The 20,799-nt window shown below is 54.4% G+C and overlaps 10 protein-coding genes across 10 annotated transcripts; 6 read left to right on the forward strand and 4 right to left on the reverse strand.

Annotated features, from left to right (window-relative positions):
• The first annotated feature begins 10 nt into the window (after nt 1-10).
• EV422DRAFT_320001 (cyclophilin-like domain-containing protein) lies at nt 11-2,637 on the forward strand. Its single transcript, XM_053066271.1, has 7 exons — nt 11-306; nt 374-493; nt 771-825; nt 905-1,607; nt 1,678-1,876; nt 1,950-2,076; nt 2,170-2,637. Exons 1-7 carry the CDS (start codon nt 248-250, stop codon nt 2,464-2,466), a joined length of 1,560 nt encoding a protein of 519 aa, XP_052928310.1. The 5' UTR covers nt 11-247; the 3' UTR covers nt 2,467-2,637.
• On the reverse strand, nt 2,555-4,803 carry EV422DRAFT_320130 (aminotransferase). Its single transcript, XM_053066272.1, has 5 exons — nt 4,638-4,803; nt 4,247-4,531; nt 3,593-3,913; nt 3,279-3,527; nt 2,555-3,209 (listed from the first exon to the last, which is right to left on the reverse strand). The coding sequence occupies exons 2-5, from the start codon at nt 4,476-4,478 to the stop codon at nt 2,809-2,811; spliced, it is 1,203 nt and encodes a 400-aa protein (XP_052928311.1). The 5' UTR covers nt 4,479-4,531; nt 4,638-4,803; the 3' UTR covers nt 2,555-2,808.
• Nucleotides 4,804-5,022: 219 nt separating this feature from the next.
• EV422DRAFT_565118 (uncharacterized protein) lies at nt 5,023-5,535 on the reverse strand (the record flags this gene model as incomplete). The annotated part of the gene is made up of 2 exons (XM_053072265.1): nt 5,023-5,313; nt 5,386-5,535. 2 exons carry the CDS (start codon nt 5,533-5,535, stop codon nt 5,023-5,025), a joined length of 441 nt encoding a protein of 146 aa, XP_052928312.1.
• A 273-nt stretch (nt 5,536-5,808) lies between these two features.
• On the forward strand, nt 5,809-6,514 carry EV422DRAFT_609686 (cytochrome oxidase complex assembly protein 1-domain-containing protein; the record flags this gene model as incomplete). The annotated part of the gene is made up of 1 exon (XM_053073852.1): nt 5,809-6,514. The coding sequence occupies exon 1, from the start codon at nt 6,113-6,115 to the stop codon at nt 6,512-6,514; it is 402 nt and encodes a 133-aa protein (XP_052928313.1). The 5' UTR covers nt 5,809-6,112.
• A 561-nt stretch (nt 6,515-7,075) lies between these two features.
• EV422DRAFT_320234 (uncharacterized protein) lies at nt 7,076-8,142 on the forward strand. The gene is made up of 3 exons (XM_053066273.1): nt 7,076-7,441; nt 7,538-7,815; nt 7,920-8,142. Exons 1-3 carry the CDS (start codon nt 7,394-7,396, stop codon nt 8,083-8,085), a joined length of 492 nt encoding a protein of 163 aa, XP_052928314.1. The 5' UTR covers nt 7,076-7,393; the 3' UTR covers nt 8,086-8,142.
• Nucleotides 8,143-9,431: 1,289 nt separating this feature from the next.
• EV422DRAFT_487271 (uncharacterized protein) lies at nt 9,432-10,018 on the forward strand (the record flags this gene model as incomplete). The annotated part of the gene is made up of 2 exons (XM_053067394.1): nt 9,432-9,710; nt 9,797-10,018. Coding segments are annotated over 2 exons (501 nt in total), but the record flags the coding sequence as incomplete, so codon positions are not given.
• A 2,473-nt stretch (nt 10,019-12,491) lies between these two features.
• EV422DRAFT_320270 (ketosamine-3-kinase) lies at nt 12,492-14,523 on the reverse strand. The gene is made up of 8 exons (XM_053066274.1): nt 13,953-14,523; nt 13,679-13,860; nt 13,506-13,623; nt 13,256-13,445; nt 13,068-13,190; nt 12,912-12,984; nt 12,718-12,831; nt 12,492-12,623 (listed from the first exon to the last, which is right to left on the reverse strand). The coding sequence occupies exons 1-7, from the start codon at nt 14,139-14,141 to the stop codon at nt 12,729-12,731; spliced, it is 978 nt and encodes a 325-aa protein (XP_052928316.1). The 5' UTR covers nt 14,142-14,523; the 3' UTR covers nt 12,492-12,623; nt 12,718-12,728.
• On the forward strand, nt 14,285-15,830 carry EV422DRAFT_609710 (WD40-repeat-containing domain protein; the record flags this gene model as incomplete). The annotated part of the gene is made up of 6 exons (XM_053073853.1): nt 14,285-14,505; nt 14,608-14,734; nt 14,802-15,314; nt 15,377-15,439; nt 15,504-15,739; nt 15,819-15,830. The coding sequence occupies exons 1-6, from the start codon at nt 14,374-14,376 to the stop codon at nt 15,828-15,830; spliced, it is 1,083 nt and encodes a 360-aa protein (XP_052928317.1). The 5' UTR covers nt 14,285-14,373.
• Nucleotides 15,831-16,092: 262 nt separating this feature from the next.
• Nucleotides 16,093-18,062, forward strand: EV422DRAFT_618098 (uncharacterized protein). The gene is made up of 3 exons (XM_053074026.1): nt 16,093-16,983; nt 17,046-17,283; nt 17,353-18,062. The coding sequence occupies exons 1-3, from the start codon at nt 16,292-16,294 to the stop codon at nt 17,893-17,895; spliced, it is 1,473 nt and encodes a 490-aa protein (XP_052928318.1). The 5' UTR covers nt 16,093-16,291; the 3' UTR covers nt 17,896-18,062.
• Nucleotides 18,063-18,069: 7 nt separating this feature from the next.
• Nucleotides 18,070-19,939, reverse strand: EV422DRAFT_520057 (PAP2 superfamily protein). Its single transcript, XM_053069654.1, has 3 exons — nt 19,141-19,939; nt 18,688-19,026; nt 18,070-18,610 (listed from the first exon to the last, which is right to left on the reverse strand). The coding sequence occupies exons 1-3, from the start codon at nt 19,535-19,537 to the stop codon at nt 18,264-18,266; spliced, it is 1,083 nt and encodes a 360-aa protein (XP_052928319.1). The 5' UTR covers nt 19,538-19,939; the 3' UTR covers nt 18,070-18,263.
• Nucleotides 19,940-20,799: the final 860 nt, after the last annotated feature.

Genomic DNA, 20,799 nt, shown 5'->3' on the forward strand with positions numbered 1-20,799 from the left:
TGTTGGTCTATGTCTATTGGCGTTGCTGGCGTTACTGGTGGTTGGGGTGCTTGGGCCGTGAGAAAAAACGCGTCCCACAAACAAGAGAGAAGGACCTCCACTCCAACCCAACATTACACCCACATTACCCCGGCATCCAACACGGCAGTGGCGAACAGCTCAGCACTATTACCCCGTACGCCAGCAGAAGAACCACAGCTGAAACCCCCGTCGTCACGCACCCACTCCCCACGTTCGTTCCATAACAATGGGAAAAAACACTGACAAACTCTACGTAACGCACTCCGAGCACGCTGCCGGGCCTGGGTAAGCCCTCCTGTTTCACTGTCGCCCCTTCCCACAGTCCTCGTCTAACATCCTATCCCTTTTTCAGAGGAGCAAAGCGATATACAGGCAACGAGTTCAAGCGACTGCCATTCAGTTGTTGCGCGCTGTCTTTGCAGCCTTTTGAGCACCCTGTGTGTACGAATGAGGGAATGGTGTTTGATCTCATGTAGGTAGGGACTAAACCGAGGAGAGGAGGGTAGAAGGGGGAGGGGAGGGAGATGGGGAGGTGTGTTGTTGGAGTTCAATGAGGCTTCGGCGAGGGAGTGAGGCGGGCCGGTTGAAAACGGCAATTCCTACGAGCCAGTGCCCGGAAGACATGTATGCCGGCCGACAAAGCGAGCATAGTGCAGCGGAGCGAGTGCGATAGCGTTGAGACTTGAGGACACATGAACACAAAGACAAAATCATGGAGTACCGGGCCCTAATGATGTTCACATTGTTAGGAATATTGTGCCATGGCTGAAGAAACATGGAAATAACCCAGTAACGGGCGAAAAGGTAAGGTCCCGGGCGAAGCGGTGTTCTGCGCATAAGTGTAGCATGAAATGCCCCTTTTCTAACAACCCACCAACCCCAGCTAGAAGCGAAAGACTTAACAAAACTCCACTTCCACAAAAACGCCTCGGACGCCTACCACTGCCCCATCACCTTCAAAGTCTTCAACGAAAACACTCACATCGTCGCCATCAAGCCCTCAGGGCAGGTCTACAGCTACGAAGCCGTCGAGCGGCTCAACATCAAGACCAAAAACTGGACGGACCTCATGACCGATGTACCGTTCAAGCGGAAGGACGTCATCACCCTCCAGGACCCTCATAACATCACGATGCGGAATATTACGGATTTCTACTACGTGAAGAAGGATATGAAAGTCGAGAACGAGGGCGCGGGGAAGAAGGAGGAGGATAAGATCAACGCGTTAGGCGCAACAGAGAAACTCCTAAAAACCCTCGCCAAAAAAACCGAAGACAAAGCAGCTGCGAAATCCAGCCCCACTCCAACAACCTCACTAACCCCTTCCTTCGTCTCCCGCGACAAACAACAATACAACGCAGCGCACTACTCCAACGGCGCGGCGTCGTCATCGTTCACGTCCACCGCCGTGCCCGTGCAGACGCAGAACCCGGCCGCGCTGATCGATGAGGAGGAGTATATGTTTGAGCGCGTCAAGGGGAAGGGGTATGCGCAGCTCAAGACGAATCTCGGGGATGTGAATTTGGAGTTGTTGTGTGGGGATGCGCCGAGGGCTTGTTATAATTTCATCAAGTTGGCCAAGAAAGGTATCTGGTCCGTGTCTTTCTCTCCGAACCACTCTCTAGTCCTCACTGACACCGCCACGTTTCCGCAAAGGCTACTACGAAAACACCCTCTTCCACCGCTCCATCAAAAACTTCATGGTGCAAGGCGGCGACCCGACCGGCACGGGCCGCGGCGGCGAATCCATCTGGGGCAAACCCTTCCCGGACGAGTTCAAGTCCAACCTCACGCATAGCGGTCGTGGCGTGCTGAGTATGGCGAATAAGGGGAAGAATACGAACACCAGTCAATTGTGAGTACCCAATGGATGGACTGGGCATGTCGACATAGGAGGGCCACGTCCACTCACAGTTATGGTGCCACAGTTTTATAACGTACCGCTCATGCCCACACCTCAACAACAAACACACGGTTTTTGGGAAAGTAGTCGGCGGCCTCGACGTGCTCACAAAGATCGAGCAGGTGCCTACCGACGAGGCCGATAAACCAGAGGTATGAACCCTAACCCAGTAACGCCCATCCAAAACACGCGAGAATTCCTACCTGACAATCAAACCGTCTTCTTTACCTTTTTCGATCACACAGAAAGAAATAAAAATCCTCGCCATCCAAATACTCATCGACCCCTTCGACGATTTCCAAAAATCCCTCGAGTCCAAAAAAGCTCCCAAAGGGAAAAACCCCTCCACTTCCACAATCTCCACACCCCCAGATAGTACAAGCGGTGTGGGTAAATACCTCGCAACACCAGCGCCCAGCAAAACCAAACGACAGGCAGATGATGGGTTGGGGATCGACTGGGGTGGGGCTGAGGAGGTGGTGGGTGGTCCGCCGGCGAAGAAGAAGGTGAAGGGTGGGTTTGGGGATTTTAGTGGGTGGTGAGAGGAGGGTGGAGAGCGATGTGTTTTTAGATACAGGTGCTTCCCCGGGACTTCAGGATTTGGTGAACATCAGAGGGTAGCCCTAGCTGTAGCTTTCTTTGTCTAGAGGTGATCTCTTAATGAGATGCATCATAAGGCGCCCGATGGGAGCACGGGAGAGCCAATCGGAGAGCCAAAACGAGCATTCAATTGCACAAATGGAATGGGAGAAATGAACGTAGTGAGAGGTCCTAGAGAGAGATCTATCTAGGGTTCGTCTGCGTGTGTGTGCGTTGGAGTGCTATAGCATCCCATCAGCCACAGAGTCCAACCGTGTCATCCAACCATGAATTCATCCACCACCCTAAACAACAACAGACCACTCATGCTCAATCTCGCCATACTGAATCCCCATAATCGTATCCGCAATCCTCTGCGTCAACGGCCCCGCCTGCGCACTTTTATCATTCGGATCCAGCGGAATCTTCAAGTCCACATCCTTATACCTCACATTCTTGATCGGGCTGACAATCGCGGCGGTTCCTGATCCAAACAGCTCGTGCACGCGGTTCTCTTCCACAGCGCGGCGCAGCATGGGCATGGTGAGGGCGCGCTCGGAGACTTTGAATTCTCCCCATTGGCGCGCGAGGGAGAGGATCGAGTCGCGGGTTACGCCGGGGAGGATGGTGCCGTCGAGGGGTGGGGTGACGAGTTCGCGTTCGCCTTGTTCGTTGGTCCAGTACATGAAAAAGTTCATCGTTCCGACTAGAGAAGCGATAACCTTTAGCGTCCGCTTCTACCGGTTTGCCGCACCTGAAAATACAAATAACTCACCTTCAGTGATAGCCTCCTCCTCGCCAAAGATCCACAGGTTCTGCTGGTATCCCTTTTTCGAAACCTCGATCTGAGGCCTGATGCCAGGCGCGTAGTTTCCGCCGATCTTGGCGTCACCTGTTCCTCCAGGCCATGCGCGGACGTAGTGCTGTGTTGCGTAGAGCGAAACTGCGGCGAAACCTGTTTTATAGTATGGGCCGACGGGCGATGCGATGACGAAGAGGAGAGATCGGTCCGATGGTCCGACGCCTGCGAGTGGGAAAACAGTAAGTCTCATTGTTGATGTGAGCTGGCTCTGCTCCATTAATACTCACCCAAAGACTCCTGCGTAGCCATAGCGGTAGGCCGTAAGTACAGCGAGTAACCCCTCTCCGATGGAATCCACGAGTGATCAACCCGCAGCAGCTCCTTAATGCACTTCAACAGCTCGTCGTTGTCGAAAGTGGGCAGGGTCAACCTCTCACACGACTTCTTCAACCGCGCCATGTTCATGTCGGGCCGGAAGAGACGGATCCGCCCTTGCTTGTCTTTGTAAGCTTTCATGCCTTCGAAACATGTCATGGCGTAGTGGAAGACGGTAGCTGATGGGTCGAGGCAGAGCTTGCCGTACGGCTGGATCTTTGGCGTGGCCCATCCTGTCAAAAGCGGGAGGAGTATTGTTGAGTGATATTATATCATACGTTTGACTTGGGTGTAACAGGATTTCCTACTCGCTGTTACTCGCGAGGGAGATTCGGGGTCTGTTAAGCACGAAAGCTCGCAAGCGCTCGCAAAGCACCTACAGCCAGTACTGCCATCCTCAAGCATTCCCGCGTCAATAGCGGGCCTCACGCAAGCGATGCTCTTGATCCCCCCGCTTGCACTCCTTCGCACTGACGGCCCACTAGCGCTCCCCAGCTAACCGTCGCCTGCCAGTCCCAACCATCCCTACCCTGCCGCCGCTCACAGTCGCCATCACCGAGACCTACCCTTCGTGCTATCCCACTCAATCGAAAGCATGTGGTCCGAGAAAGTCCTCCCGAACTGCAACTCCTTATTCGCCAGCTTCGTCTTTGGCGAGTCCGTCAACTTCTTCTGCAGGTTTGCGCTCTGCAGCGGCGCCAGGGTGGAGGCGGTAGCGAGTGATCTGCTGCATCCTGCTGTGGGGCGGAGGAATGGCGAGGCGCGGGCGGCCAGTGGGGTGAGTTTCCGAAGGAGCATTGTTGGCGTGGGTAGAGCGGCGATTGCGAGTGGACTGAGGGTGAAGGATAGGACTGTGCCAACAAATAAGTAGTGCTGTAATGAGAGGGAAAAAAAAGGAGAAACGACAGCTCTCATGGGACGTATCCGGTGACTGCGACGCCAGGGTAACCCCCGCACCTTATCTGATTGGCGTCCGAGCCGTCCGATTTTGATTGAACGCCTAAAGCAAATCAGTCGGATCCACCCCGCTTGTGTTTAGACACAACTGATGATTCACGGGATTCATCGCTCGCTCGCGTACGCGTTTCGGGTTGGCCCTCGGGTTGCTTTGGTTTGCAACGCCGTGGGCTGCCGTGGGACGCTTCATCAGGTCTCCCCTTCTTCTTTTGTATGCCACACCGTCATTCATTTCGCCCTCCGTGCATGAAAAGGCTAAACGGGAACTCGATGCTCTCTCATTCGCAGGAAACTATCCAACTGACAAATGCATTTACAAGGTGGCGCAAGGTGTCCCATCGCATCTGTCCTCGGTACTGCATCGTCCCAATCACGTATCCCCCGATCAAATGGAGAGGAAGGCCTCAGCCGCAGGAACCTTGCTTCCACCCTGCGTAGTCTTCACCGGCGCGGCCTGCGGTTGAGCAGCAGCAGCATTCACATCAGTGAAAGACCTCCCAAAAGCGCGCAACGACCCAGTGGAAGATCCGAATGAAGTCTGCGACTGCATCCCCAAAAACCCGCCAGGCAGATTTCCTCCTGGTGTTCCCGGGCGATTGATGGCGTTCGGTTGAGACAAGTCTTGCATGACGCGGCTTGGGAAGGAGCCGACGTAGCGGAGATGGCCCATGATTGCCTATATTTGCCCATGCAATGAAATGTGAGAAGATCGTCCAATAACTACTGAACTTGAAGGTAAGGAACTCACATCAATAGACGATCGACGCCTCGCAGAATTGAAATCTGCCGGCCCAGCGCCGCCGCCGGGCGCCGCCCCTCCCAAACCCGTGTTGGCCTGGGTGCTCGTAGTAGGAGTGTTGCCAGGCAAGTTGGGAATCGACCGACCGAGGGGAATCATTCTCTTCCCTCACGCACAGAGAGTAGATGTCGAGGGAGTGTAGACTTTGAAGATTGTTCTCAGAGCTTCGTCGATGGGTGCCAAGTGGTGGATGGAAAGGCGTAGAATGCGCGAAGTCGGCAAGCAACGAAAGATGGTGGAGAGTGCTGCTCAAATAGAGATGGCCGTGCCTTCTTCCGCTCTCCTTCTTATCTTGCCGGCCCTAGATATGTCTCCCCAGAAGCCATGGTCAGTAAGAGTGAGCTTTGTTGGCGATAACCTTACTCTCGTTCTCACGCGACCTCTTTGGGACCTGGCATCGGGTTGCCCTGTTTGCCTTTCTGCTAAAGTTGTCAAAAGCCGTCAACAAGGCGGAGGAAATCCCAGTCAACACAAACGCGGAAACGGAACTTGCACAGGGTGCAACTTCTCGTAGCCCAGCTCTGCTCATTGCAACCTCACTTCAGCGGAATCTCTCACGGCAACATCCCCAGCTGCAAGTCCCGTCGTCGGCGGCACAGATACCTGAGTATATTTAGAGTATACCCCCTTTGGACTCGAAAAGTTCAATAGCGAAACAGCACTGCACTCCCACGCCATGTCCCAACAGTCCGCCCTCCGGCGCATCTTCTCCCTCCGCTCTCCCTACCCCTACCTCGCCGCCGCCACTGCCGGTCTCAGCTGGTGGACCTCAGTCGTCCTCTCCGGCGTAAACGTTCAAAAGTCGCATTCCGGCATCTTCAAAGCTGTCATGTTCCATCTCCGCCACAACCCAGCCGCCAAGCAACTCCTCGGCACGGACATCACCTACGACGCCAAGCGGGATCATAGCGTGGAAGGGGACGTGAATATGCAGAAGGGGCAGGCGGATTTTAGGTTTGGGGTGCAGGGGAGTGAGGGGAGGGCAGAGGTGAGGTTTAGGGGGAGGGGGAGGGGGGATAATTGGACAAGTGAGGTGTTTACAGTGGTTACGCCGGAGGGGAAGACGGTTAAGTATTAAGGGGATGAGGATCAAGGAGAGGGAGATGGAATGTGTTGTTTTTCGAACCTCTGTGGAACATATGCAGAAAAGCGGAAACCCTTGATAGAGTATTTAAGATTAAGAGCTGGGATTTCTTTGATGTGTTTGGACGATGTTCATGCTGGATAAAGCCAATGAACCCATTGTCCACAAGAACCCTCTATGTACGTGTATATAAGTCCCCTTGGCGGCTGATTTGGGTTCAGGAAAACGAATGCCATTTATATGTTTTCAGCACTCGCCGAGAGGGAGGATGTCTGCTGTGCTTCAACGCTATCGAGTGGACGAAATGCCATCGTAGACGGAAGCGCCTTTTTTGGTCTTCGATATTCGAATAGATATCGACCGTCTCGCACGTGGCGCCACGGATGGGTTCTCGAGTACAGTCTATCCGAGCCCATACGGTGGCGTCGGTGAAAGATATTTTCAGAGTCCACCAGAAAGTCACAACTGGGAAGAAAAGAACTTTGGGGGTTTCGATGGGGTTTTTGATGTGAGAATGGGTGAGACGCGCGCTGACATAATCGAGCGCGCGCGTTCGAAAAGAAGGTCGAGAAGGTTTTTTCGCGGGACGTGTCAAAACCTTCGTTTTCTTCACCGGCAAGAAGGCACGGATGTGCTTCCTTCTGGTGGCACAACCCTCGTTTCGCAACGGTCGAAGCTATCGGTGCCATGGACATGGGCACGGCAGAAGGCGACGCTGGCATGATGGGATGCCATGGAGTGTGTTCTCCGGTGCCCATACCGCTGGCGTCTCACCGCCAACGCACGATATAAAACGCTGGTCGGTTTTCGTTGCGTCCCAAAAACTCTCTCTCACTTCCACGCCCGCCCGAAGAACAAATCAACGCAATAAAGATGAACTTCTTACTCGTCGCTTTGGCTGCTTTCCAAGTCTTGTGCGCGGTAAGTATCTCAGGATTCTCCGTCCGCACAACGCCTGCCAATGCCACCCCCACCCCCATTCGCACTATATCTAATCAGCTATCCTCCCATTCATAGCTGGTGGCCGCCCGTGCCCTCCCCGCCCGCCTCTTCCACCGCCAATCGACCCCGGCCCCAAGCCCACCAGACGGTGTCGACGGATGCGCATTCACCGTGTACAACAGCGTGTGGACGTTCTACATCCCCACCAATGAAACCTTCCCCGTCGACGCGGCAGACGCGTGCGAGAGCCATGGCGGCGCGCTGGCCAAGCTGGAGTATTACAATTTCTTCAATGTGTCGAATGCCGCGTATGATTGTGTGGGGGCGGGGAAACAGGTTGTTGTGTCTTCTTGGTGAGTTGGGATTGAAATTTCTGGCGTCGTGCTTTGAGTCCGGACGGACCGTGCTTCCGCAGATTCCTGACAGCGAACCCACTTTGTTTTTGCGCATCTCAAAGGAACGGAGACGACTACGGCGCGGTCAACATCACCCTCCAGCTCGGTCCCACGAGAGGTCCCGGCGCCGTCACCGCCCTGTCAACCGAAGAGGCAATCAACAACTCTTACCCATATCTCTGCCAATATCTTTCGCTCAGTGGGGATGCCAGCCCTTCTTTCAGATAATGAAGAGATATATGAAAAACCATGCTGGCGGACTATAGATGGGTGGGGATCACGAACGTCATATATTACTTGTAGAAAGGATGTCTGGATCGCCCCATTTTTGTGTTTATGTATCATTTTCTTGTACATCGGATGTTCATCGTAATGAAAACCGGGCGCAAGCCTTGTTCCTGCACTGCCTGCATGTCCTGACTCCTATGTCCATTCAGTATGTTGTCAAAGCTTAGTGAGACTGGGGTCGCTGTGCTGATGCGCGAACTGTGCCACACGAACAAAGGGCAAATCGGGGCGTCAGGGTCGAAAGTCTCGAAAGTCGCGCCTCCTTCTCCTTCCCGCTTTTCTCGTCCGTAATTGTAAAGGCTCGGAAGCAATCCTGATAACCATCTCCATCAAGTCACTGCCTCATCAGTGCAGAGGCTCAACTCCCGCTCTCACCGCGTGCCGGTATCGCTGGCAATAGCGAGTTTTGGACCTATTTCACGACCGGAAAACCCCGACGGAACACTTCCTCAGCATTGCAAAGAGGTCGCTATGAGTTTGTTTTCACCACCAAGAAGCCAGCAAAATAAGCTGCAGCAACAGCAGCAGCAACAGCAGCAGCAGCAACCATTACGTCCAGGGACTCAGCAGCGTCTTCCGGCCTCGCCGTTGTTCCAGCCACGCAGCTTGAATGACTCCCTAACGTCCTCACCGCTCTTAAAACCCGCGACCATCGAACAGAAGCCTCCGCCACCGCCGCCATATCGTCTTGAGAACGACCCAGTTCAAGGCCGCTATACTGTAGCCTCCTCCGACGTCCCCGCCAACACCGCCCTCTTGACTTGCACACCCTACGCCTACGCTATCTTCGACTCCCACAAGAAGCGAGTGTGCGGGGTATGTCTGGACTTCAACGACAATGGAGCTTTTCACCTGCACTGCAGGAACTGCGACCAGGTGTATTTGTGCTCACCTGCTTGCCTTGCTAACCTGCTGGCGAACGGGCATCATGTGGTGTGTGGGGCTCTTCGGCGGTTGGCGACGCATAAGGCGCCGCAACATGAGAAGAGCGTGTTGAAGATTCTGCTGATGACGCTTTATGCGCGGTAAGGCCGTTGATGTACAACGCTGCGTCTTACATCCCTTCGTGACCGCCGCTGATACCACGTCTTGCGTCCCTCAGGCATGTGGAGCGCGGCCGGAATGTGCATATATCGAATACGTTGCGGGACGCGATATCGTTGGCTTCAGCACCACCATTTATACTGAATGGCAGCGCGGCAGAAAACAAACCTGCTGGGTCAGTCCAGCAGGGCAGTGATCAAGCATCAGCATTAGGCGAAGCTGCCATTTTAGGGACGGGAAAGACATGGGCGGAGGTGGACAATCTGCAGTCGCACTACAGCTCTTGGCCGTTGGAAGATGCGAAAGATTGGCGAAAGACGAAGAATCTGATAGTAAAGCTGCTCGAGGACTGTGGCTTGCTGGAGAACGGTGACCGGGTGCCGCCAATACCCCGGGGAGATCCGTCGGACTTTGTTCTGCATCTGGTCAGTAAGATTGAAAGCAACGGGTTCGGGTTGTGGAGTCCGAAAACCGAGCAGTGTATGGGGAGAGCTCTTTTTCCCAATGCGAGTTACTTCAATGTGAGTGCGATGGAGATTCTTGGCGTCGCAGTATTTCTGGTTGCAGTATTGCACGAAAGTCTTACTCCATCGTAACTCCCGAACAGCACTCCTGCGATCCCAACACCAGCGCAACCCAAGCAGCAGACGAAATAACATTCCGCACCAAGCGGCCCGTGAAACAAAATGAGCCGCTCACCATCTCCTACATCGACGCCAACATCCCACTCCACGCGCGTCGCTCACGTTTACAGCAGGAATACTACTTCCATTGCATGTGCAGCAGATGTGTAGCTGAAGAGGCGCGGGTTCCGAGCGCGGCGAAGGTCGGCTCGCCACGCCCGAGCTCTATTCCCAACATGGACTTAGGAAAGGATCAGGGTATGGGATCGGCCAACGCGCTGCACCCGCTGCACCCCCTGCCGACGAATCCGGTGATGCAGAACGCATACCCGCGGAAAGTCACCTACGAGAGGAGCTTCAATCAGAATCGGAACCGTGGAAAGGCAGTCAGTCATGGACCAAATAGAGCGGCACAGGGGCCCAAGGGCCCGTTCAACAGAGTGGACTCGGTACCGACATCCGCAACACCCATAGCAGCACCCACAAACCCAAATCCCATCCCCACACCCGACGCACCAATACTATTACCCATCTCGCAGCCATCGCGGTACCAACCCGTAGTGCTGTCGCCACCAACCCCACCACCTTCATCCCCAGCCGCCGTCGAATGCATCTCCCCCGCTTCAGTGCTTGCTTCCAGCGCACATCTACATTCGGGGATATCCTCACCGCCCATTACCAACCAGTCGGTCATCACCCCACCGCGGGATACCTATTCCAATTCACACGGTCCATCCTCTGGCGGTGTGCCCAAATCTAGACCACCGCCCCGGCAAGGTCAGGCGCCGCGACGACTTCCGCTAGGTGCCCCGGACGTGTCGGAAGTCCGGCAACGTGCGGTCGCAAATATTCGCAAGCTGAGCAATGCCCGACCTCGGCGGCAGCAGGGGCAGGTACATAATCAGCAGAGACCCGCGGGGCAGTATCAGCAGCAACAGCACCAGAACACACCCAAAGACACGCCCGCGCCGGCATCATCACCGGCGTCGTGATAGACTTTGGCCTCTTCATGGGGGGTTTTTTTGGGGGGAGCGACGTTTGTAGGCAGAAGCAGGCAGTCAGGTAGACTTTCGTTTCATAATACAGGCGCTCTTTCGTGATCTAGTAGATCAGGTAGATTTCAGAGGCACATATTCTCATACATACATTCGAAGTGGCTAGGACTTTGGCAACCTCACCACTAGGAAGAATATAGAATCGCCTGTAGGTTGCAGTGCCACAGGGCGTCGTAATGGCTACGTCGGGTATTTGATGTGGGAGACCGAAAGCAAACTCATCTATGTGACTGACTGTGGGCGGCCTTTTAATTGCTTTTCGTAGCCCTGTGCGCGACATCAATCAGGTGTCTGCCGCCCGGGGCAAGCGAGACGAATGGAAACAAAAACTCTCCCATAGCGATAACCATCCTTGCTCCTGCAGCGAAAACCCTTATTCATCATTCTCAATCGCCTTCGTCACCTCCCACCTCTCGCTGCCGAGCAGCGTTCCCGGGGAAGGGAAACACGCAAAAGAAGCTAGCGGACCGCATGTTTCGCATCAGCGGTGGGCCGCCACATCGGCGTGCAAATTGCCACGGATGTGAAAACGCACTTGCAGGACAAGGAGGAGCATCTCCTCCACAGCAGAATGCAGTTGCTGAACTGCTTCCACATGGACTTGTGCACATGACAGTTCTGGACACAGGCGCGGAGGATGGTATCCGTGTCGGAGGCACCGTGCTGAAGTGTTTAAGAACATCTATCCTACGTGTCCATGTATCTTGTACGTCATATGATAGAATTCACCCGGTTCCTGTGCGAGCGATCCCGAAAAGAAAAAGGTGGGTGTGATTTGCAATATATTTCCATCTTGGATGCGAATTCTAGTGTTTCCACTGGCCTCTCAGAATCGATTCGGCGCGGTCCCGACCACTCGGTAGCACTGTCAGTTACCCCGCCCGCCTTGTCAGAGCTACTCGGACATTATGGCGGGGACTTCAAGTTAACATCACGTTGGGTTCACCTGCAGCTCAACGAAACTTTTCATGGAATCTTCAGCTCGAAGTCCACATAGTAGGCGGGTCGTAGTCTGCTCAGCTGTGCGTGCATCTTTCCTGCGTTTTATTGGGACTTCAGCCTTCAAACAAGCTGCGGCCGGAAATGCTACCCAGTAACTGTTGGTGGGGACTGCTTATAAGGAAGTGTATGCTCTAATCTATATGGGGTTCCCGTTTGGGGTGGACCTGGCTGTCGTGTTGCATGGTTTTGAGAAAATGTTTCCAAAAAGCTCGTGCAGTTATTCTCACGAATCAGAACGACCAGGGTGAGCTATGCACCTCTTACTAGTCAAAATCTCTGTTCTCCGTGTTTCTCACATTACCTTTATTATATCCCATCCATCCTCCATGGCAATCTTACGACGAGATCCCAACACCTTCACGACTTATCAATCCGTCTTCGAGATCCCAGTTCCCAACACCCGTACGGGCCAACAGCAACAACTGCAAGATAGTGCTTGTCTCCTAAGGCAAGGCACGCCGAGCTATGGCGTTTTGTAGTACCCCGCGCATAACCATCCCCGTGGACTACTCTCCAATGGGAGCCTCGTGGTGGGGTCAAGTATGGTTTTGTGGTTGTCGAATACAATCGACGCCGAGGAACTGCGAGATTGAATAGATTTTGGATCGTGAAGCTAGAAGATTATTCAATGACCCCGGAGCAGAAGGATCGGATGTTTAGGAACAATACTAGGTTGTTTGGCTGGGATAAATCGACCCAGTAAAGTAATGCGATTAAGTTGATTGAACAAGGTCGATGATGTTGACGGAAGCGGCTATATATGTGGAAAGTAGAACCGAATAACGATTGATACGCCAACGGACGCTACTTGACGGGCATGGTGGATACGACATCAAAACATCTCTCACCGCCAAAACAATCATTCCTCATTCTCAATCGCCTTCGCCACCTTCCCTAACGCGCTGAGCGTCGATGCACGATACCCTTGCCCAAACAAACAATAGTGGTTGAGGTAGTGATACCTGCCATCCCCATTCCGAACGGGAGACCGGGTGAGTTTTGCCTTTCCGTGTGCATGTCGGCTTGACTATTCCAAACTTACGCCTGATACAGCTGCAAGCGGACCTCGAACCCGCTGTGTTTCGGATGCACCTCGTGGTATGCATTGAAGAAGTCTGCCCGTAACATCGGTTTGATATGTGTTTGTTCCTTGATCGAGGGAACGGAATGAGGATGTCATAGCCGCGGCGGAGCATACCTGCCGAAAACCCGCCAAAGACCTTCATGATAGCCAAATCAAACTCCGCGTGGCTGTACGAAGCGGCCGGATCGAATATTAGAGGCTCTTGCCGTGCACTGTCCACACCCCAGTTCCCGCTCCCTGCTCCCTCACGGCTGATGAGTAGCTACTCTGACAAAAAGCGGAACCTTCAAGAGGAAGCTCACAGAGATCTCCGTGTACCAGGCTAGGCCTGACATCCAGCCCTTTGAACAACGTGGCGACACCGTCCATCACGCGAGGTCCCAGGCTCCTCAGCTCCTTGTCGCCGGGATGTTTCTCAAGCACCATCTGCAGCAACGGCTCAAATCTTCTCTTTAGCAGGAAAGTTGGCCAGTCAGATTCCCAGGTGTTGTCCTATGGGGATTCCGCTGGTTTGAGCAGTGGGAAGCGACTCTTGACGTGCATCAGCCATACCTGCGGCGTCGAGCCACACATGGTGACCACGTCAAAGCCAAACTTCCCGTTGGGAGACGGACACTTATGCATCTCGGCAAGCTTGGATGCAAGCTGTCTGTCCACCCGTCTTCCTGACCTGCAAGAGCAGTTCATATCCAGGTCTTCCAGATTTCTCTCCCTGGTGGAAATACCTTGAGACCAAGTCGTGGAAAGTGGTCACCAGAAACGATCCTCCCCTATCATCTCCATCAACTAGACGGCCAAACCCTAGAGGCGTTGGAGAGAAACCAGGCACTGCTTCGGAAATGGCGTTCAAGCTTTCGGCTTCTCCTTCGAACATCTGGAGGCTTGAGACGTTTCCATCGCGATTGACCTACGAAAAAGTGGCTGCCATCACTGAAGAGGTCTTGACTTCCTACAAGGCAACGTCTGGTTTTGCGGTTTCCTCCGGTGCCCGAGCGCTACCTTTACGAAGTAGTCGCCAGTGTCAGTGACGCATTTGAACGCTTCGTTGATGCAGCCGCCGGAAACGGTTTTGATAGTGTGGAGTTTCGTGCATAGGGCGAGATCTCGAACGAGGATGCGTTCGAGCTGAGCGAGAGGGGTGGACATGGAGGTGGGAGAGGTCGATGCGTTGAGAAGACCACTGGGCATAAGGGATCTGGACACTGTTGTTGACCCGACGCTCCCGACGAGATGTACTGTACTGTAACACTGGATGTAACAGTTGCGCGCCTTGTTGAACTTGTCCCCGTTTCAAACTTGAAATTGGCCTCCGATATCCCAGACACAGCAGAGTCGCCGGCGGAGGACAACAACGGCTTCGCAGCAGACTGGAAACACCCATACGTAGTCGGCAGGCCGGTGGATAGCATATCAATCAGCAATGTCGGAGAAACGGAAAGCAGACGCTGGTTCGGCTCTAGTAGCGACGAAGAAACCCAGGGCAGACAATGAATCTGGTGGACTCGCGTTGGCGACGACTGGTGGGCGGGGTGGAGGCGCTATCATACGGAAGGTGGGTTGGCTGACGAGCTATGCTTGGGAGTTATATGGGTCGCCGATCCATTTCGCCGAAGTGTTGTGGCCAACTGCTGATTTTTCAACCTCGGGATGATAGATCAAGAGGACGTCCGACTTACAAGGCCCTATCATGCTCTTAACCGGCCACCAAGGAGAAGTCTTCTCCTGCAGATTTAGCCCATCGGGGCGCAACCTTGTGTCTGGGTCTTTTGACCGCCTGATATGTGAGAAAGCTGGTGTGCAAAACTTTCGAGACGCGGGCTCGATACTGATATCCGATCCTTTTTGCAGATCTGTGGGAAGCACACGGAGAGTGCAAAAACTACGGGGTGCTGAAAGGACATGCGGGGCCAGTATTACAGGTCCAGTGGTCGAGCGACGGAACAAAAGTGTACTCTGCGTCGACAGACAAAACACTGGGAGTATGGGATGCAGAGGTTGGAGAGCGCATCAAGAAGCTGAAGGGCCACACCTCCTACGTCAACTCATGCGCATCGACACGGCGGGAAGTAGGCGGCACGGACTTGATTGTATCGGGAAGCGACGACGGTTCAGCGAAAGTGTGGGACCCACGCGTGAAGCAGGCGGTGCACTCGTTCGAGAACAAGTTTGCGATTACCTCCGTTGAGTTCAACCAGGACGGCGGACTGGTGTTTGCGGGAGGGCTGGACAACAAGATTAGGGCGTGGGATATGCGGAAGGGGGAGGTTGCGTATACGCTGGCGGGACACTTTGATACGGTTACTGGTTTGCGGCTGAGTCCCGACGGTGATATGCTTTTGAGTAACTCCATGGACAATACTGGTATGACTTTTGTTTGTGGGCTTGCTTTTTTGAGAGCTTTGGACTGACGATCTCTACTCTAGTCCGAATCTGGGATGTAAAGCCTTTTGCAGCCTCAGGAAGCCGATTGACGAAGATCCTTGAAGGTATACGTCACTCACTGGTCCACCACCGACGTTGAAAGAGCTGACGATCTGATGTTGTCTCCAGGCGCACCGCAAGGCTTCGAAAAGAACCTACTACGCCCTTGCTGGTCACCACACAGTGACTTTGTCGCAGCAGGAAGCGGTGATCGGTCGGTGGTTGTCTGGGATGTGTCGGCGCAGAAGATCGTGTACAAGCTACCGGGACACAAAGGAGTATGCAACGAGGTGGACTGGACACATAGCATCATTGCGTCTGCCAGTAACGACAAGACGCTGTTCATTGGAGAGCTTAATGTTGATGTAGGTGTTTTGGGTACTTTTTCAGTCTGCGAGTTGAGAACTGGAAGCTCATGATGGTACTTCCTTTCGATCTATTCAGGAGGTGAAGTGAGGCAAAAGGTTGTACATGGGAGTGGAATGTCTGTAGATGGCATAGGTGGACTGCAAAACGGTTGCAGTAAATATTAAGGGCATATGGGGGATTGCCGGGAGGTGTTGAATCTACCGCGGGGTCCATATCGCACCTGCCTACCTGCGGCTGACCACGACCGCTTGGCTGTATATGTACCTAACATAAGCAGATGGCGTAAGGAGTATTTTGCCATCCGTGTTCAAGGCGTCCACGCTGTTCTGGACGAAAGTGAGAAGGGGGAGGAGTTGGACGACGCGAAAAACGACGTTTTGCTGTCAATCACGTCTCGCACGCCAGCGCACGGCCTTCCTCCAACTCCAACTTCCGCATGCCGTTTTCAAGTCTGCGTTCCGTTCCATTCAACGTCCATAGTTTACAGCGGCTCCCGAGCAATACAGCAACGGCGCACACGTAGCCCCTTGCGCAACACGTCGACAACCATGGCAGGCGCCTCCCCCTTGAAAACTGGCAACGGCGCGCAACGCAAACGCGGCCGGCCCCTCAAAGCCCCCATAGACGACGACTCCGTGGTCATTTCCGACTCCAGCGACTCCGACACCTCCCCTCGTCCCGCCAAAAAGCTCTCCCAACCCCTCCCCACCCGCCGCAAACTCGCCCCTACCTCCACCACCCGGTCTAAATCCACCACCAATGTCGACGATTTCTTCGATATGGGCAAAAAAGGGTCGGTGGGGACTATCCGCGCGACGATGAATGTGCAGAGACGTCAGCCGGTGAGGAGGAATGGGAGTGGGTCGAGTAATGAGTCGGCTACAACTGCGGGGTCGCAGATGGGGATAGGGGAGGCTGTGCTGGGGTCGCTGGGTGCGCGAGGGGAGTTTGGGAGGGTGGGGAGTTTTGGGCCGGATAAGGTGGCGGCATTGGATTATGCGTTGTCGGATAGTGAGGATGAGGAGGAGAGGTTGGTTTTTATGGTTGTTTCCTGGTGTGGTAGGACGTGTGGGCCTATGACGCTGACATCTCTCGATTTATTCAGTGGAAGGCAAGCGAAAAGAGGGAAGAAACCGGTCGAGAAGACGCCACCCGTAGAACGAGAACCATCTCTCTCACCGCCTCCATCACCGCCGCCAGAGGTCCCGGAAGACGTGATCATGTCCCTATACGTGAGAAGGTACGTCCCGCCGATCACCTCCCTTACTCACCCTTCATTCGCTTACACCTCCTCTCATCCAGCCAAGAACTCAAACGAACATGCAACGAGCTCCGCGCACCCGAAATCCTCGAATACGAAAGCACATCCCTCTCCACACTCGACCCCGCCCTGATGGATCTCGCAAACCCGTTCACATCATCGTCCTCATCCTCCGATTTCCAGGATTCACGGCCGATTACGATCCGGGTTGAGCGGAAACGATACCCGGCCGTGCCTGATGCGGAGTTTATCAAGCCTCTGAAGTTGCGGTTACGACGGGTTCGTAACCAGCCCCCGAAACCCTGCATTTGGTATTCTCGATGATGTTAACATTTAACCCCCCCACAGGACCAGCCCTTCGACCACCTCATGGCCGCCGTCTGCAACCAATGGTCCCTCGACAGACAGCGAACCGTCTTTCTATGCCGTAACGCGGCGCTGTTCAAATATGGCACGCCCGCCGCGCTCGACATGGACGACGACTCTGTGCTTGACGTCTACAACAAGCCCGAGTATGATGCGTTCAGGCTCGCGTCCAATGCGCCGTCGCCGCCTCGAACACATGCCGATTTCTCGACGGGGCCCTCATCACATTGCGGCGGTGCGTCGTCGTCCGCACAAGCCCCCGGACCAACCCACGCCCCCATAGAGCCCACCGACCCCCTCGTCGCCATCAAAATCACACACAACACCACCGCCCCGCTGAAATTGAAAGCGAAGCTCTCGGCGACGGTGGACGAGGTCATTGACGCGTTTGTGAAGGCGAGGCATGGGCCCCCGGCCGGTACGAGTTTTAGGATGATGTTTGAGGGGGAGATGTTGGGTGGCGGGGCGACGTTGGAGGGGTTGGGGTTGGAGGATGAGGATGTGGTTGAGATTCATGCGCGGTAGGGATGTGCTACGGAGGAGGAGGGGTCGCTGAACGTTGGGCCGGGGCTATACAAGTTATATAGGGGGCAGGTCGGCTGAGGAAAGTTGACATGAACACCAACACTCCTTTCCCAGATTGGAATCCATGTAAATATCAAAGTGCTCAATGCAACGTGTTTTGGAACATGAAAAGGGTTATGTGCGACGAAATGTTTTATTTGCAGTCATTAAGAAACACTGATTGTACAAGCAAGCGGCTAATGATACAATCAAACTTGGTGGTCGGGGATACATCTCACGCACGCATGCGGTATATGCGAGCTCAGCAATACAAAAGGAGAGACCCAAAAAATGTGCAAAGACATAGTGACGAAGATGCTCGAAGCGGTTTACACGTTCAACTCGCCATGTTGCGGTGCCGCGGCCATGTGTGGCACGCCAGCAGCGCCCGCGCCACCAAACATCGCGTCGGAGGGCGCGCCAGCCACCGGGGCTCCGTACTCGCCGCCCCACCCAGCCTTGCGAGTTGCCGGGCGGACCAATGGACCGTCGCTGGCGCCGGGGGCGTAGCGGAAGAAGTTCTGGCCGCCCTTGGGGAGTGGGATGTGGTTGAAGCGGTAGTCGAAGAGGGCGGCGTATTGGAAGCGGTAGGCGCCGGTGGCGACCATGCTGCCGATGATGGCGCCGCCGAGGACGTCGTACCAGTGGTGGTACTTGTCGATGGTCAATGAGCCGGCTGATCGGGAGAGAAGACTTATCTCAGTATGGGAGTCTCTCAACTCAGTCGTGAGAAAGGCAGAGATAAAAACTCACCAATGAGGGTAGCGGCAAGAATAGGAGCGTAGAACAGAAGAAGCTTCCAGAACGCGGGACGGTAGTTTGAGAAAATCTTCAACTTGGCGTTAAGATAGTACGACAGATACAAGAACCCGGCAAACGCAGCGGTCGAGTGTCCACTGGGGAAGCTCTCAAGCGAGTCGTTGATCTCTTTCTCGTCACCCGTGCACACGCTCCTGTCGACCATGATGCCGCTGAAGCCTTGACCAGCGTTGGCTAGGGCGGGGGGGATGCTGGGCTTGCAGACGGCGTAGAAGTGGGGGCGGAGACCGCCGATGAGCCATTTCAGGAAGACTTGGAAGACCGCGGCTGTGACTGGAAAAGGAAAAAGAAAGGGGAAGTAAGGTCAGCATCGATTATCGACCGTCACACCAAAAGACAATAGACTTGGGTAACTCGCCCCTCGCCTCGCTCGTTGCAGACACTTACTCAAGCTGAAGAGAAGACCCATGATCGCCGCATTAGCATCGTAAAAGCTGCGAATCCTGATCTGCATCAAGATGATAAACAGCGTCGGAATCGTAAAAGCAAGGAAAGCGGCCAGCCAGATGGGAATGATGTTTTTCTCCAACGGGTAGGCAAACTCTGGGTATACGACCTCTCCATCCTGAAAGTAGATGGGGAAGAGGCGGTTGGGTGCGGGCCTGAGCATGTAGATACCGAGCCCGAGGGCGCCCATGCAGGCCATGATGATGTAGTCGGCGGCATAGTTGCGGATGTAGCCTCGGGGGGTGAAGGGTTCGTCCTTGTACACAGGCTGGTTGCCCGAAGGGGGAATAGTGCCTGCACTAGGGTTCCTGTTGCTGCGGAAGTGTGGTATGGCCATCGTTCACGGTTTGATCTCGACAAGTCGGTGGGGTGAACAGGAGGTAGCTGCCAAGTCGGAAGTGTGGTGTAAGATATAGGCGCGCTGGTCGACGAGTCGGATGTAGAATGTTGCGAAGAGCAAGCAACCCAAGCGTTGGCCGGTGGTGGTGGGCGGGCGGATGAGGCTTTTTGCGGGTGTGGAGTGAGCGGGGAATTCCGTTGGAGCGTGGGGGTATTTATACGAGTGTAATAGTATGGGGAGTCGACCAAAAAAAAAGGGGAACAGGGAAGAGAGCGAGTGACGTCTGCGATTATTCCAAGGAGCTCATCATCATCATCATCCATCAGTCGGCCGGTCCCTTCAACCTTGCATGGATGCCATTTTGCAGCATGTAGCAGGTTGGGGCCAAGAGCGAGGGGGCCAGCAGCCAGATCATTCCGCAGCGAGAACAAGAACGAGCCAAGTGCTTGTTCCAATCCGGCGACCGTCTCCCTCTCACAGTCTCACCCTGCCATACAATCAGACAATGACCCCACATGGACCGCGTTCTTGGCCGCGCACCTCCGAGCATTCGCGCATGATGTCATTCCCGCACCTTTCCATGGCTGCGTGAGGGGTCGTTGAGTCACTTGCGTGTCACTGCACGGTTGGCGCCCAAGAGTGGCGCACCCCCCGTCCTAGTGTGATGTCATGCCTCCATGACGCGCATGTTCTCGCTCTGCAAAGCCACGCGCTCCAATTGGAATGTTCTTGTTGGCGCGTACACCAATAGATTTTACATAACCCACTCCGCTCCGGCCACTGTCAATCGCACCACCATCCAATGGCAGGCAACCCATGGGCTCTCACATAGCTTGGCATCACGCTCGCATTCATGATTCATTGGCAAGGAAATAAGCGTATCGCGACTAACCTCCCTGTTCACGAATGTGGGGTCGTTCCAACACATGCATTTGACTCACGCCAAGAGACGTTGAACTGAAGAAGCCCAAGAAAAAAACGTCCAGCGCTTGGCGATATTCATCTACGGCTATCAGCATAACAATAGCCAAGTCAGCAGGCAACGGGATGGGTCAAGGACAGGTGGGCTGAACCCTGGGCGCTAGATTTTGGGGGGAAAACGCTGATGGGATGACGATGCCGATGGATGCAGACTGGCGAGGCTCATTTTCTCGCGTCGTGATGCCAGGCACAAGAGTGTCCAGTCGAGCCGGCGATGACCACAGGTGTCCGCAACGGAATTTGAAGGGCCATAGTGTGGAATTCCACGCCTGGGCAAG

Source organism: Fimicolochytrium jonesii (genome assembly GCF_025526975.1).
Source record: "Fimicolochytrium jonesii strain JEL569 chromosome Unknown EV422scaffold_4, whole genome shotgun sequence".
NCBI classification, from domain to species: domain Eukaryota; kingdom Fungi; phylum Chytridiomycota; class Chytridiomycetes; order Spizellomycetales; family Powellomycetaceae; genus Fimicolochytrium; species Fimicolochytrium jonesii.

What these genes read in the sequence shown, in the direction of transcription:
- EV422DRAFT_320001 (XM_053066271.1), top strand. Translation starts at nt 248, where the DNA reads ATGGGAAAAAACACTGACAAACTCTACGTAACGCACTCCGAGCACGCT. An exon ending in GAGCACGCTGCCGGGCCTGG is followed by an intron (nt 307 to 373) that starts GTAAGCCCTCCT and finishes TCCCTTTTTCAG; the next exon opens with AGGAGCAAAGCGATATACAG. An exon ending in AATACGAACACCAGTCAATT is followed by an intron (nt 1,877 to 1,949) that starts GTGAGTACCCAA and finishes ATGGTGCCACAG; the next exon opens with TTTTATAACGTACCGCTCAT.
- EV422DRAFT_320130 (XM_053066272.1), bottom strand. Translation starts at nt 4,478, where the DNA reads ATGCTCCTTCGGAAACTCACCCCACTGGCCGCCCGCGCCTCGCCATTC. An exon ending in TGAGTGGGATAGCACGAAGG is followed by an intron (nt 3,914 to 4,246) that starts GTAGGTCTCGGT and finishes CGCTTTTGACAG; the next exon opens with GATGGGCCACGCCAAAGATC. An exon ending in GGCTACGCAGGAGTCTTTGG is followed by an intron (nt 3,528 to 3,592) that starts GTGAGTATTAAT and finishes TCCCACTCGCAG; the next exon opens with GCGTCGGACCATCGGACCGA.
- EV422DRAFT_320234 (XM_053066273.1), top strand. Translation starts at nt 7,394, where the DNA reads ATGAACTTCTTACTCGTCGCTTTGGCTGCTTTCCAAGTCTTGTGCGCG. An exon ending in CTTTCCAAGTCTTGTGCGCG is followed by an intron (nt 7,442 to 7,537) that starts GTAAGTATCTCA and finishes TCCCATTCATAG; the next exon opens with CTGGTGGCCGCCCGTGCCCT. An exon ending in CAGGTTGTTGTGTCTTCTTG is followed by an intron (nt 7,816 to 7,919) that starts GTGAGTTGGGAT and finishes CGCATCTCAAAG; the next exon opens with GAACGGAGACGACTACGGCG.
- EV422DRAFT_320270 (XM_053066274.1), bottom strand. Translation starts at nt 14,141, where the DNA reads ATGCCCAGTGGTCTTCTCAACGCATCGACCTCTCCCACCTCCATGTCC. An exon ending in CTGGCGACTACTTCGTAAAG is followed by an intron (nt 13,861 to 13,952) that starts GTAGCGCTCGGG and finishes ACTTTTTCGTAG; the next exon opens with GTCAATCGCGATGGAAACGT. An exon ending in CCTGGTACACGGAGATCTCT is followed by an intron (nt 13,191 to 13,255) that starts GTGAGCTTCCTC and finishes GTGAGGGAGCAG; the next exon opens with GGAGCGGGAACTGGGGTGTG.
- EV422DRAFT_618098 (XM_053074026.1), top strand. Translation starts at nt 16,292, where the DNA reads ATGGCAGGCGCCTCCCCCTTGAAAACTGGCAACGGCGCGCAACGCAAA. An exon ending in ATGTCCCTATACGTGAGAAG is followed by an intron (nt 16,984 to 17,045) that starts GTACGTCCCGCC and finishes CCTCTCATCCAG; the next exon opens with CCAAGAACTCAAACGAACAT. An exon ending in TGAAGTTGCGGTTACGACGG is followed by an intron (nt 17,284 to 17,352) that starts GTTCGTAACCAG and finishes ACCCCCCCACAG; the next exon opens with GACCAGCCCTTCGACCACCT.
- EV422DRAFT_520057 (XM_053069654.1), bottom strand. Translation starts at nt 19,537, where the DNA reads ATGGCCATACCACACTTCCGCAGCAACAGGAACCCTAGTGCAGGCACT. An exon ending in GGGTCTTCTCTTCAGCTTGA is followed by an intron (nt 19,027 to 19,140) that starts GTAAGTGTCTGC and finishes TTCCTTTTCCAG; the next exon opens with TCACAGCCGCGGTCTTCCAA. An exon ending in TCTTGCCGCTACCCTCATTG is followed by an intron (nt 18,611 to 18,687) that starts GTGAGTTTTTAT and finishes TCTCCCGATCAG; the next exon opens with CCGGCTCATTGACCATCGAC.